Source organism: Narcine bancroftii, chromosome 14 (assembly GCF_036971445.1).
Source record: "Narcine bancroftii isolate sNarBan1 chromosome 14, sNarBan1.hap1, whole genome shotgun sequence".
NCBI classification, from domain to species: Eukaryota; Metazoa; Chordata; class Chondrichthyes; order Torpediniformes; family Narcinidae; genus Narcine; species Narcine bancroftii.
The window spans coordinates 7,873,720-7,889,188 of NC_091482.1; the positions used below are offsets into that span (position 1 = coordinate 7,873,720).

Below are 15,469 nucleotides of genomic sequence, written 5' to 3' on the forward strand. Positions count from 1 at the left end.
TGTAACATTCTAAATGTGGCATTATGTGAAAAAAATTAACCTTTACCTTTACACATGCTCGGACTTTAATTATGGAGATGAAAGTTTGTCCGCGGACCATAGATCAGGAAATAATGTTTACGAGTTTGCGGAGGAGCTAGTGGAGTTGTTCAAGTGAACCGGTACGGACTTGAAGGGCCAACATGGCCTGTTTCCGTGCTGTAAACGGTTATATGGTTATTTATCAATAAAAAAAAATCTCTGCTTACAAAAGAAGATAAGTGCAGCACCAAACACTAGAAATTCTCCTTGATGGCTTTTTCAAATGTTTCCCCCAGTGTCATCTGCCTCATTAACAATGGTTTTTGCCTTTCCCACTGCCGGTCCCCGACACCTCCCCACCACTGCTGCTGGTACCCGACTACAGGCCCCTCTCCGCTCAGAAGCCCAAGGACCCTGCTGCAGAGAGCAACTGATGTTAAGAATGGAGCCGATGCTGAAGACTTGGACCCAGCTCCGTCCGGCCAGAGGCAAAGATTTTGTTTTGTACCAGAGCTCTTTTGTTACCAAACTGGCGCCAAAAGAGCATCAGAGCCCCACGTGGACATGTCAGCTAGTGAATTTTTTTTAGCTTGTGATATCACGTCGGTGCTTTAAAAAATATACGGTTTTTGGATCTTTTCAATTTTTGGTACTTCCAATACAGGATATTCAACCTGTACTACTGAAAATATTTCATCAGTTACCTGAAGATAATTGCAAACTATTAATTGCAGGTCCCAAAGGAATAATATGTAATAACACCAGCTTCCACATTCATCTACTGGACATCTACTTGGCTTTGTATTGCTACTCTCTTCAAGTCACCTGATGATGGGTTCAAGCCAAACCTTAAGACAGGGTGACCTTCCAGGGCAGGTTTATAGCAAAAGCATCACAGAAACCAGCTGAAATCCACTTAAAAGTAAACAGGACAAGGTTCCCATCTTTTGCAAAGGATAGGCAATTAAAGTGGATCTTTTTTAATTTTTAAAATTTAGACATACGAGCCATTTCAGCCCACAAGTCCGTGCTGCCTAATTTACACCCAATTAACCTACACCCCCAGTAGATTTCGAACAGTAGAAGGAACTGGAGCCCCGAGGAAAAACTCTCGCAGACGCAGGGAAGCTTACAAACTCCTTACAGACAGCACGGGATTCGAACTCGTCTCGACCACTGGCGCTGTGATAGCATTGCGCTAACCGCTATGCCAACCGTGCCGTCCAAGTTTGAAATATCCATCTCAGGAGATTGCACTTTCTCCGGAGAATAGTGAACCTCTCAAATGGAAATAAAAACACAAGAAATGCTGGAGGAACAGTGTCCACAGGAGGTAAAGGTATATTATTGACGCTTTAGGCCTCTGCCCTTCAAGGTATAAGCAAAGAAAATGAAAGTGTCAGAATAAAAGACTGAAGACTGGCAGGGTGAAGAGTCCAGACCAACAAAGGGTGTTAATTGTATAAGAAGAAAGGTGAGAATTGATTTTGGCTCAGTGAAAGGAAAGCGACGGAAAAGCAGAGAGTGCATACGCTAGAGCAAGGGTGTCAAACTCAAATTCACGGAGGGCCAAAATTAAAAACTTGGACTAAGTCGAGGGCCGAACTAAATATTTATTGAAAATTTTCAACAACATCTGCATGTTTTCTCTTCTTTCAACACATGTAATGTTAAACTTTTTCTTATTAAAATAAATGTTTAATAACAGTTTTGGATAAACTCTTTCATTGTCATTGGCCCATTTCCTTTAGCGTTCTGAAACCGTGCACATGACGAGTCAATGAGGGATGATTAAAGCAGTGGTCTTCAAACTTTTTTTTCCCACCCACAGACCACCTTAAGCAATCCCTTACTAATCACAGAGCACCAATGGCACAGGGACGCGAGTGGAAAGAAAAAGGTTGAGAACTGTTGTATTGTGGTAACTCCACATCTGATTAGGTTAATTGTTAGGCAAGTGGTCAGAGAAGGACCCCCCCCCCAACCCCAAGAAAGGCTTAAATCACAGGAACAAAATAAGCTTCCGTCTCACTGCTCCCAATCTTACACACAGTCCTGATGTGGAATGTGGGGTCGCAGCTCCACGTTCACCCGAGTTCAGGTGCTGTCTGTGTGGAGTTTGTACGTTCTCCCCTTGTCTTGGACCAACAGGTCGATCACCTGACGAAGGCACCCAAACCCCCCGTTGAAATGCCGGCGTCCGGGGCGGTGGAGGAATTGGCTGAGAAGAGCGCGTTGCTCCCACCCCCCTCCCATGGTTGGAGAGGGATTAAACTGCGATCTCACGGCGCTGGGCTTGTCTCCAACAAAAGGAGCAGGAGGCAGGGTCCGCCGCGCTCGGAGCGAGGGGGAAGGCATCGCCAACGAGACATTCGGACCGGCGTCGCCGCTGAAGCGCAGACCCAGCGAGGATGGTCCCCAACTCCAGCCGCGTCTGTGTGTCCGGGAGCCGGGCGGGCTGAGTGCGGCGCTCCGATCACCGGGATTCGGGACTCTGAGATCCCTCCACACCTCCGGCGTCTTCATTTTCACCTTCAGTGTGCATGCGCTATACTGGTGCGGCGGCCAGCGGGCCAACTCTAATATATATTTAATATGATCTTGCGGGCCAAATATAATTATATCGCGGGCCAAATTTGGCCCACGGGCCAGAGTTTGACGTGTGCGCTAGAGGAAAGGCAACAGGGGGTGGTGAAGATTTTCTATTAAGAGGACAGGTATTTTCAGAGGAGCTGAGAAAAATGTTGGGTCTCTATTCAATATTCAGGGCAGAGCACAGTCACAAATCCTTGTGACATAAAGGTAAAGGTTACATTATTGTCACATTTAGAATGTAACGCACATGAAATTCTTTAACTTTGTCTACCATAAAGAAGACAAAGGGTTACCCCTTTGTCCACTGCCCTTCACAGAAATGAGGCCCCAGTGAGGAACAAACTTGCAACCCCTGGTTTGAAAGACCAATACTGAGCTATGGAGCCAGTGTCAGAGGAGAATTTGCTTCTCACCGCTCCAAATTATACTGGATATTAACCTCTTCTTTTGAACTATTTGTAGTTTTGAGAGTGGTGAACGGGTTTCACAATATGTGGGAGAAGTTCTTATCACCCCCTCCACCCTATACAACTCGCCTTCCTCCACCTGACTGATTTGCCTCACTCTCTTCTTCTGACTGGCATCTGCTTCTGTCCATCACATTTCACCTCCACCTGGTTCACTAATCCCATACTGGACGTCCGACCCCCACCTCTCCCACTCAGCCCTCTTTGCTACATTTAACCAGTCTCGATAAAGGGTTTCAACTCGAGATGTTGACTGTTCTTTCTCTCCCACTGACCCAGAGTTCCTCCAGCAGATTGTGTTTAGCTTTAGACTACAGCATCTGTTATCTCCTGTGTTTCCCAATTTGACAGGTCTGTCGGTGAAAACTTGTACAAACACTGCATCTTCAAACCCCGTGCTAACATTTATTTGGTGCCTTCAATCCTCATTATCTGCAACTATAAATTGTTAATAAAATGGAGACCTTCTCCTCTTCATGCACATAAATCACAACCAATTCAAACGGCAATGATAAAGTTGCATTCTCACCAAATTACAAATCAGAAATCTCACACAAGATGCCAAACTGTAATTCTACCACCCATCAACACAAAATAACACTTCTCAGCTCCTGTCCCCGAACAGCAGCACATTTAGCAAAACGTAGTTACAGACACCAGTGACCCATGTTCAAATCCAGCGCTAAATGGAAGAAGTTTTTAATGTTGACCTTGTGTCAACATGCATTTCCTCCTGGTGTTCTGGTTTTCCTCCCGCCCTCCAAAACATTAGAGTTTGTAGTTAATTGGGCGGTACTGGTCTCAATGGCTAGAATCAGTTTCTACTGTGTTAGAAACAGTAAATAAATAAATAAAGACTAGGAATCGGCATTCCTAGATTTTTTTTTAATTTGAAAGTCCGCCCTTTGCACTGATAGTTCTGCATTTATCTTGTGTGGAGTCTTTCAAATTCGCAGGGAAGATACATAAAGGAGGGAACAAGGTGTCCAACAAATTAGTTGGAATCTAATCCTAAACTCCTCGAAATAAGCTTCTTATTAATGACCAGCCACTTAAAGAGATATTTTGGCGACACGTAATTTTTAAAAAAAAAATAGCATCACATTCTGCTTTTCCATCAGTTTTTCGAAATAAACTGCAAATCAGTCATCTTGAACAGACTGAAACTTAACATTTCCCATTGCATCAACAACTACATTTTTCACTGCTACATTCACAATAGATATGTAACAACCTGGCAGTCTGCCCCTCGTAATGCCACTGAAATAATGCATTAATTTGTGTCATACACAATATGGGGAGGTGTCTCAGAAATGAGGTCATATTGTCAATAATACGTAATTTAGATTAAACTCAGAAAAGGGCAGAATGCTTCCTCCAAAGATCCCTACGTCTTTTCAAAATGAGTATAAATAGTTCATCTGTCAGCAACTGCCTCGGAGTCAACATCTGCATCGAGAGCAACACACATCTTCCTGGACGGAACGGTTTTGGTAAGTCCACTATCATTTTTGGCAGGGCTTGGCTTGTTTTTGTGTGTGTGTGTGTGTGTGTGTGTGTGTGTGTGTGTGTGTGTGTGTGTGTGTGTGTGTGTGTGTGTGTGTGTGTGTGTGTGTGTGTGTGTGTGTGTGTGTGTGTGCGCGCGTTTTTGTTTAATTTGCACCATTTTCTAAAGACTGCAGAGGAAAAAGAAATTTGTTAAGACCAGCTAAAATGGATTATTATGCAGTGTTTGTGAATACGGTATCCAAGGCATTAGACAAAATTGCCTTTCTTTGGATTTCTTGCCACCTCTTCTAACAAAAATAAGTATTTATTGCATTTTTCAAAAAAACTGAAAGGAGGAATACGATCAAAACTGAGTGGATGTTTATTACACTGGCAGCTTGGCACTGATTGAATAATTATAACACATAGCCCTTCTTGTATAGGAATACTGCAGTGCCTTATCCAAATATCTTTGCTAAAATTGTAATGCTTTTAAAAAAACAAGGTCAATTTTTTCTTTCATTCGGATTGTCCTTTTGTGGAAGAATTATAAACATAAATCACACAATCATTGTATGTTAATCATCTCAAAGCATTTCGGTGTCTAGTTGTTTTAATACAAGCGACAACAATGGACTATTCAGAAATTTAGCTCTTAAACAAAGACAGGCTACAGCATTCAGTAACAGCACACTGGAGCAGTGCCACAGGAGTATTAGAATGCAAGGCATGACTTTGCAATTGTCTTGTCAGCCAAGGCATTTCATTAAAAGATCTTATCAGGGTTGAGGTCAGAGTATTTTTGCTTTGGGGTAGTAGGGGTGGACGCATTGCGAGGTTGGCTGGTGGAGCATGATGGTCACAGGGAAACGTTCAGATTTTTACTTTGGGGAAAGCAGACAAAAGGTGCTCAGCCAGAGTGGAAAGTCAGTGATGAAAAATCAGATACTTTTAACAATTATTGTCAGTGACAGGTATAATTCTTTCTTGTTCCACAGGGGAAACTATTGTTCTTCATTGGAGGACAAACAATGGGATACTCCACGATAACTGGATGCCTTTTGGCTTTTTTAACCATCCTGACTTCAACCATCGCCACCTGCCCTTTGGAGTGTTCATGCTCACAAAACAAAAGGTACGTAGATTGCTCAGGCAGAAACTTAACAGTACTTCCCCACGACATCCAGAGCAACGTAATATTCCTCAATTTGTCCCATAACGCCATTAAAAGTCTTGACAACATGCTGACTGGATTCATCAATCTGAGGGAACTGGACATCTCCAAAAACCTGCTCAGAAACATGCCAAGGCAGCTGCCATTGGCACTGTGGGAAATTTATGCATCAAATAATCAAATCAAAGTCCTTCAAAAGAATGACACCGTCTTTCAGTGGAACCTAAAAAAGCTGGATGTGTCCAACAACTCGATTGAAAGGGCTGTTTTAATTAACAATACATTAAGTAACCTGAAGTTCCTCAACTTCAGTGGAAACAAATTCTGGACAGCCCCAACCAACATGCCCAACAACTTGAATACTTTAGATTTGTCACACAACAACCTGAACAATATTCTTCCAGATACTTTTCATCAAAGCAGCCTTTCAAAATTGTACTTGAACAACAATCGCTTACAAGTTATTCCAAGTGGTACTTTTGGTCAGCTCACCGGTTTGCAGTTGATTTCTCTGTACGGAAATAATTGGAACTGCAATGGCAAAAAAAATGCATACCTGTTGACGTGGTTACAAACTGTACCTACTGTTCTTGGATGTCCATGCACAGAAAAAAAGGAACATGGTCAAAGATGTGTCTCCAGTACAAGTATGCAAACAACTGTTCGTTCAACTTTAATAAGTTATCAGTCTCGTGTTGGAACAGTGACAAGTACCAGGCACCAAAGCTATGAAGACAGCACTCCTGACTCCTTGGAAAGTCAGAAAACTGATACTTCACCCTCTTCAGATTCATTTTCTTCTAGTTTACATTCAACAGCACAAAGCTTCATTGGTGGCTCGACATCACATATACCGACTGAATATTTCACCTTGCAAACAACAAGCACTGCAAGTTCAAACAAATTGGTTAGTATTACTGGTGGTACAACAAAGAGGCCTTCATCAACTACAATGCCCATTTCAACTCCTGAATTCACCTCCAACAGCACAGATGTAACCAGGTCCATTGCAATTATCAACATGTCAAGTACAGGCATGAACAACCAGACCAGCAGATTTACAACACCGCAAACTTCTGAGTCAACATCCAAGGCAAGTCACACGTCATCTGCTTCCATTGAAATCTCAATGGTCTCTGAGTCAGGCTTAACCCCAGCAACCACTTCTCGCAGTGCCATTGAAAGTACCTCAAGTCCATTTCAGGTTGCTTCTTCCAGTATGACCACTCAGCTAAAGGTCAAAGGAACCATTGGAACATCAAGCACGACAAACCAAATTGTGGCTACTCAAAATGCAACTTCAAAAGTACACACTTGTTTGGGGATAACCTGCTTCATGGTTCTGATCATGTTGGCACTGCTCTTTGCTTAAACACTTAAATAAACTTGGAGTCAACCACTGGTGTCAGTCATCTCTTCGATTAACAATATTTTGTTAAGGGAATGAAATAGTACCATCTCCTAAGATGGCTCTCATGGGACACAATGGTCAAGTCTGGTCTCAGGCCAGTTCAAGGTTGGCACCTTTCACCCACAAGCAGAAAAGAATAACTTTCGCCCCGAGCTCCCTTGGACATCCAATGAACGTCCAATTTGGACAGGATAATGTTCTGATGCAAGCCCTGACTGGCCCTTGTGTCTCCGCAGGCTCACACATGAAGCACAAGCGCCTTGAGATCTTTGAAAGATGGATTGGCAAGCCACCCCCAACATCCTCTTTTGGCTGTCAGTGGACAGCTAAAAGAACACACCAGCAAGTTATTGAAAGCACTCTAACGACAAGGAAGTAGTGGAACTCACTGAATGCCTTCAGCTTTGAATAAAGTGTTATTTTGCCCAACACAATTCAGAATTCCAACTTTTCTGCAAAATTAAACTCTTGGAAATATTTCAATAATTTTAATAAAACAGTTCTGATCCACCCAAAATGTTTAACTGGCCCACGATCTCAATTTGTATTGTACAAATTTTACTCTCGTTTTCTTCTTATGTCAGTGGATGCATGTGACTATTAAATTATTTTGTAAATATGAATTGCAATATAATACACTAAAAACAAATAAAATGCTTAATCTTTCAAGGTCTGTTGAATTCATGTATTAAAGAATATATTATTCATAAATTATGGATGTGGAAGACCAAAGAATTAGAATGTAACACGGTTATTTAGAAATAAAATACAGAAAAATACATTTTACGACGAGTTATAAATCTTTGGAATTCTCTCCCTCATAAATTGTGGATTCTCAGTCATCAATTACATCATTCGATTTATGGATACTTGGGGAAATGGAGTTCCATCAGGTAAGAAGAAGGAGGTTTAATCTTACTGAATGATAGAACAGGCTCAAGTGGCTACCAGGCTGACACACACACACACAATTACAGGGTCATTAAATTTTACAGCATGGAAACCAACCCTGCGGCCCAAATTATTGACGCTGTCCACGTTACCCACTTATGCTAGTCCTATTTGCCCGAGTTTGGCCCATATCTCTTCTAACTTTTCCTATCCACAATCCTGTCTAAAGGTTTTTAGATGTTTTAATTGTACCACTTTCTACAGCCTCTGTGTAAAAAAAAAGGCGCACCTTCAAGTCAAGTTGCAGAATCTAATTGGCAGTAGCCTGCAGGTTGCTCCATGCCACACAAGCAGGGGGAATAGAAAGAGGAGGTCAGCACAGTGCGATAGCAGTGGTGACACGGGAGGACAGGAGGCTCCTGGGGAACTGGTACTAGTTTTGGTGGGGATGGTTCACACCTCAGTAGACCTAATGTCTTCATGGGAAGGCTTCCTAGCATTTTGGGGAGAGATTTATGCTTATTTGGCAGGGGAGTGCAGCACGTAAATGGGGGAAAAAAGGTTGAAAGAGATAAATAGCACCAGAAATGGAAGAAAGTTTTAATACCAAAGCAGAGAGGGTGACATGGTTAGCGCAACGCTGTTACAGCGCCAGCGATTGGAGCAGAGGTTCAAATCCCATGCTGTCTATAAGGAGTTGGTACATTCTCCCCGTATCTTGCTTGGTTTTCTGGATGCTCTGGTTTCCTCCCACCCTTGAAAAATGTACCGGTGATTGTAGGTTAATTGGGCGGCCAAAATGGCTTGTTACCATGCTGTATGTCTAAATTTAAAAAGAAAACATGAGATAATCCATGACGCACTGACATACGTGTACCAAAGAAGGGTGAAGAGCTGCAAGTGCCACATGCCATATTGGGTTACAATAACTGACTCATTATTAAGTGTCGGAATGGACGCTAAACAATCCTGGACAGAAAAAATACTCAGGAAAAATGAAGACTGGCAGTATTCACTGAAGAGAATTTTACAATGCTGGACAATATTCAAGAATAGAAAATGTATTTCAAAGAAACAACTTCAATTGTGCTGAGAATTATTTGAAACATTGGTAATATATGGGAGGGTCCAAGACGCTCTCTTGGAGCAAAATTGCAGAGAAGTGCAAAAATCATACGGTAATGATGGGGGAAATGGGTGGGATTGCACACAGGGAAAAGGTTTCTGAAAAGTGTTCTGGAGAATTTTCTTTTTGGTACAAGGATTTGGTTCTGGAGGACTGAGCCAGGGCAAGTGGTGCAGGTATCAATGGGAAAGCATCTGGAAAACAGCTTAAGGGACTATTTCAATTCCATGGGTTGACATATTGCTTCAGAGACCCAGATTCAGTCCTGACCTCTGATGCTCTCTATGTGGAGTTTGCACGTTGACCAGATGGGTTGCTTCCAGTTTCCTCCCAAAAACATGGAAGTTATTAGGTAAATTGGCTTTTGTAAATTGTTCCCACAATGTGCAGAATAGGAGAAGGGAACTAGTGTAAAGGGCACGTGATAGTTGGCGGGCATTTGGTGGACTAAAGGGACTGTTTCCCTCCTGTATGAACACACGAACAGAGCAGCTAAACTGGAATTCAAGTTTTGCAAGCTTAACTGTAACTGAATGCTAGGCGGCTTTTAAATTGGAGATAATTCAGCAACACTCTGGGAATAGTCTCATGATGGAGAATGGTAAATTCATGTATCATAAAGGTTTCATGGATGATTATAAAAGAGAGTAAACCCTGCAAAATGTCTGTGTGCACAGCAATGCTCTTTGAGCAAACAGCAAGGATCAACAGTACAAATAATCCATTTTGTAGCATGCCTAATCAAAACTGGTCAATCATACTTGATCTGATTAAAATCACATTCAACTACATTAAAAATACTGTTGACTGGCTAACATCACACGTACACACCCCACAGATGTTCAATCATTGCAACAGGAGCAAAAAGCAAACAAATTGTCCAACCTTCTGGCAATATAGTAGAACACGGGATTCCCCGCCTTTGACGTTCCAGCCTGATAAAAGATGTTAAGTGTTTTCAAAGCTTTAAACTCTTCCTTTTCATGTACTTGATGCCTGGAAAAAAAATGTTTAATTATAACTGGAGTCCTGAAAATACCTGTGCTGCATACGTTTAAGACTTGAGTGAGGGAAACATGCTTCCAATCACAATTATAATTCCTCAGATCACATGCAAAAGTTTACATCTGCCGATAGGGCGAAAGCACTGCATGATCACTTTGAGCTATATCATCCAGAGCTATACTAAGCCATTTAGTCAAAGAAGGCACTGAAGCAGCCCTCATCGAGGACAGCAATGGAGAGGGGAGGAAGCTTCAAAGTGTTGACACCCGGAAATTTAATCAGCGATCAAAAAAAATTCAATAATAAAATCTTATGCTTCTGTAAATTACATTTGTAGTTTCCTACCTGGTCATAAATTCCTCAAATTTGGAGCTGGTGAGGTTCAGGCTGGACCAGTGTGTGTCAGCCACAGGTTTGTGCTCAGGAGGGCCCAGGTAGGCTAGCAAGGTAGCCATCTTGTCAAATGGTCTTCTCCCAACTGCCTTGTGGTCCCTGAGGTCATGAAATGAAAGCAATCTTTTGTATTTTTTTTAAACAAAAAATCAATGTTAAATTACATTCAGTTTTGGACAAAAGATTCACTGACTTGGATGACTGCAATGTATCTCATCAAAATAACAGTTCACCTTTTATCACACATACCAACTGTTCATGAATATTTAAGTTTAGACATACAACATAGTCACAGACCCTTCCAACCCATGACCCTGTGCTGCCCCAATTAGATCCAAATGACCCAAAACCCCTGCATGTTTTTGGAAGGTGGGAGCACCCAGAGGAAATCCATGCAGTCAGAGGGAGAATGTACAGACTCACTACAGACAGCACCAGATTTGAATCTGTGCGCTAATCATGCCGCCACAATAATAGGTTACTATAAAATATTTAATGTGCCACATTTCATGGATTGTATTAATTTTATTATAATTAAGATGTTATATTGCACAACTGAGCAAATTTCCTTTGGAATTTTTTCAATTATAACTCCAACGTAATTGCAAGCTGACAGTAGCCTCCTGCCATGAGACAGCACTAATTACAACATTGCATGCTTAAACAGACACTGCACGTACCGGTTACTGGAGAGGTACTGCCCTATTTTCTCCTGATTGTTCCACAGTAGCCTGTGCAAAGCAAGAACGTTCCCATCACTGATGAACGAAAGACTGTGATTGACTGTGTCACTGGCTGGGCAGTCAGATGCAATGTCCAGAAAAAATCTTTGAGAGAACCAGTGAGGGAAGAACAGGCAAGGAGAATGAAAAATATGCATTTTATATTTCTTACAGCATTACATTAAAGCAATCCTAAACAGACAAATTATGCACAAAGATTCTCAACAACAGGCCGGCCACATAAAGTATTCTTTTACTCACCACGGACGATCTACAACAAACCCACTTTCAACTAATTAATGTGACCCAGGGTTTTTGCTTTGTACATGTGAAAAAAATTCCTGTCCAAATGAAGCAAATTAACTGAGCTTTCAACTTTTGTCTAATTTTTCCATTTTTGGAAATTACACACAAATTCAGAAGATAATACACAACACCAGAAACTTCTTTCTCTTTTTGTAATTTTATTTAATACCTGGTTTAGATCTTCCCAAAATTTTTTCACTTTCCTCACATGTCCATATTGCATGAATTGTTGTTCCCGTTTCCTTCTTACAGCGAAAACATCTGTCTGATAATGTTGGGTCCCATTTATTTAACTTTTGAGGTGTGATGTATAGCCTGTGTATCCAGTTATATTGTATCATGCGTAACCTCGTGTTTATTGTATTTCTCATAGTTCCAGAGCATAGCTTCTCCCATGTTTCATTCTTTATCTTTATGTTTAGATCTTGTTCCCATTTTTGTTTAGGTTTACCGTTTGCTTCCTCGTTCCCTTTCTCTTGCAGTTTGATGTACATGTTTGTTATAAATCTTTTAATTATTGTGTCTGTAATCACATATTCAAAATTGCTTCCTTCTGGTAACCTCAGTCTGCTTCCCAATTTGTCCTTCAAGTAGGTTTTCAGTTGGTGGTATGCAAACATTGTATCGTGAGTTCTACCATATTTGCACTTCGTTTGTTCAAAAGATAATAATTTATTTCCCAAAAAACAATTTTCTATTCTTTTGATCCCTTTTCTCTCCCATTCTCTAAAGGAAAGGTTATCTATTGTGAAAGGGATTAGTTGATTTTGCGGCAATATTAATTTTGGTAGTTGATCATTTGTTTTATTCCTTTCTACGTGAATCTTCTTCCAAATGTTGAGCAGATGGTGCAGTACTGGTGAATTCCTATGTTGCACCAGCTTTTCATCCCACTTATATAGTATATGTTCAGGTACCTTCTCCCCTCTTTTATCTAGCTCTAATCTGGTCCAATCTGGTTTTTCCCTTGTTTGATAAAAATCTGATAGGTATCTTAATTGTAATTGGTTACACAGGCTATACACCACGCCCCAAAAATTAAATAAATGGGACCCAACAGTATCAGACAGATGTTTTCACTGTAAGAAGGAAACGGGATCAACAGTACATGCAATTTGGACATGTGAGAAAGTGGAAAAGTTTTGGGAAGATCTAAACCAGGTATTAAATAAAATCACAAAAAGCAACATACCAAAAAATCCAGAGATTTTTCTTCTAAGTAATATAAGAAGTAAAGAACTTGAACTCGATTTGGATGGAGCACAAAAAAGATTTATTATGATAGCCTTAGCTGTAGCAAAAAAAATGTATCATGTCAACCTGGAAATCAGAAGATAGCCTGAGAATACAGCAATGGTACATAGAAATGGATAAATGTATTCCATTGGAAAAAATAACATATAATTTAAGAAATAACATCACAGTATTTGAACAAATTTGGAACACAACAGAGAAGTCCTACCGCGGACCTCCACCGCCTAAAATGACAGAAGGAGAAGAAGACGAAATGAACTGATCCAGTGTGTAAAAGTAGAAGACACAAATTTCTTGTTTATTTTCATTGTATGATGACATTGTTTAATGGGTTTAATGTATCAAATAGGTTGAACGATGAGTGGGTGGGGAATGGGGGTGAAGGAGGGAGGGGGAAAAGGGGAGAAAATGACACTGTGTATATTCAAGAGGGAAATGTTTGTGTGTATTTTGGTCAGTATGGTTCATAGTGTGAAAAATAAAAAATTTTAAAAAAAAACTTGTTTCTCAACACCGACTTGGAAATCTATCCATTTGAGTTGAGCAACAAGATTAAAAGAAAGTTGGTTCCTTTCCTACAAAGTATTTTCAGGTCTATCTTCATATTTAAGCTCTGCAGGGACTCCAACAACATACTAATGCAACACTTTTGTTCATCTCAACTGCACCCCACAGTACATCACTCCACCTTTGAATCATTCTCTGGATAAAAAAGGTTCTCCTGAATTGTTGATTGCATTTCTTTTAACAATCTCTCCTTAATCCACCTAGCTCAGTGATGGCTAAACTGCAGCATGCAAGCCACATGTGGCCTTTGATGTTTAATATGTGGCTCGCGAAAATATGTTGGCCGGAGGAGATACCAGCACTGCCGAAACCACCCTGGGACACACTGAATCCTTGTAGCCAGACCAGAGAGTTCCAGAATGGTCACAGTTTGGGTGATGTGACAAGGAGAGGAAAGAGGGAGTGGGTACTGTTAGAACAGCCCCTGCCAAAGAGCGGAGACAGAAGCACATGCCAGAGTCAGGTTCTCATCACTCGGGCCAGGCCACTCCACAGCAGAGTGCCGCCAGCGTGGGTTATGCGGTAGGAGGGTCGGGCAAAGCTGAAGGACCTCTGCCAGGAGCAGCCACAGAGGTTGGAAAGCTGGGTTGGGCCAGGAGAGCTTCGATAAGGCATGGCCTGCCCCAGAGATTGGGTGTCTGTCCAAGGCATTTTGGCGGGGGTGGAGGGGAGAAGCAAGATGACAGAGGTGGGGAGGAGAGGCTGGAGAGGAAGCCCCCAAAGAGGACCTCATCCAGGTGCCAAAGACAGAGCTGGCAGATGCAGTGGACCTGTCAGTGGTCATGGGTCACCAGATGGAGAGTCAGCACCAGGAAGTGCAGCGATTAGACCGGTCCAAACCCAACCCTCTGCTCCCATCTGTCACTTCCCCCTATCTTGTTGGCCACTGGAAAGATGGGAGCGGAGGATGGGATACAAAGGAGCAGAGCTGTGGGCCTCCTGGCCTTACCCTGCTGCAGGAAGCAGCTTTGCATTGGGTCACTTCCCACATTGTGCGCTGAGCTGTGCGGGTATCTGCAGAGACTAGTGGCAGCAGTGTCCCCGAAGAGAACACATCAGAAACAGGAGTTGTCCATCCGGCGCGTCAACACATTCCTTTAAACTAATGAAGCTGAACAAAAGGGTGGAATTAGGCAAAAATATCAATTTTGGAGAAATTCCCTTTTGTATTTCCCCATGATTTAAAATAAAGAATTAAATCTCAATTACTCACTGTAATAACACTTGCAACACCTGCAAAATACATCTTTGCAATTTCATAATATCATATTTCAAGCAGAATAAAAATAAATTATTAATTTAAAAATACATTTTAAATAAATTCACATAAATTTAGGAATTTATAGATACCTGCGGGCTGCATCAAAGTTATTCTTAACGAAATCATTGAATGGCCTCATATGTTCTTCCTTTGTAAACAGGACATGATTCGCAATACTTTGTAGAATCTAGTTAAAAAGTAGAATTCACAATGCTTACGATTTATGATTCTAACACAGGACAACCACAAAATTATCCTTTTTTTTTGTCTTTTCAAAATCTACATTAAAGATCAACCAAGGGGACACGAATGGATCGGACTTAAAATTTAGCATTCCCAAAAGTTCAGTGTTAGGGGTTCCAAGTACTTTATTCTCCAGCGAAGTCACATGTTAAAACCCTTTTATTCCTCCTTACTTCTCTCTCCATCTTCAGCACCTCAAAAGCCTTTTTTGCTGGAGGAGTCACGTGATGGAGTAGTGGCCGGACGGTGAACTCCAGCCCTCTCCAGAAAAGTCGCGAAAAACAAGAGAAAACACAAAGGCACAGAAATAAAAGTTACAGAAAAGTGAGTATAAAGGTGGAAAGAAGATGGCGACAAAAAAAGAAAAATCGAAAGCAACGGCAAGAAGAGAGGAAGAGAAGACAAAGGAGGAAAAAGGTGAAGGCCTTACCTGTCCGAAGAGGCCCGCTGCGGAGAGAGAAACCTGCTCCCTCAGGTCGGTAAATAATGGACTACAAAAATGGCTCGCTGAGCCGAGTAAAAGTGCGCAACCGCGCATGCGCGAT

At 41.5% G+C, this 15,469-nt stretch overlaps 2 protein-coding genes across 10 annotated transcripts in view; one reads left to right on the forward strand and one right to left on the reverse strand.

The window, feature by feature from the left end:
• LOC138749437 (neurofibromin) overlaps window positions 1–15,469 on the reverse strand; it is a 277,305-nt gene that overhangs the window by 108,857 nt on the left and 152,979 nt on the right. For all 9 annotated transcript variants that reach the window (XM_069910754.1, XM_069910751.1, XM_069910749.1 and 6 more), the window contains 4 exons: window positions 14,771–14,868; window positions 11,252–11,398; window positions 10,524–10,670; window positions 10,059–10,169 (listed from right to left, as the gene is read on the reverse strand). In XM_069910754.1, coding sequence (XP_069766855.1) covers window positions 10,059–10,169; window positions 10,524–10,670; window positions 11,252–11,398; window positions 14,771–14,868 — 503 coding nt within the window. The remainder of the gene's footprint in view (window positions 1–10,058; window positions 10,170–10,523; window positions 10,671–11,251; window positions 11,399–14,770; window positions 14,869–15,469) is intronic.
• Window positions 4,452–7,749, forward strand: LOC138749961 (oligodendrocyte-myelin glycoprotein-like). Its single transcript, XM_069912058.1, has 2 exons — window positions 4,452–4,576; window positions 5,570–7,749. The coding sequence occupies exon 2, from the start codon at window positions 5,603–5,605 to the stop codon at window positions 7,115–7,117; it is 1,515 nt and encodes a 504-aa protein (XP_069768159.1). The 5' UTR covers window positions 4,452–4,576; window positions 5,570–5,602; the 3' UTR covers window positions 7,118–7,749.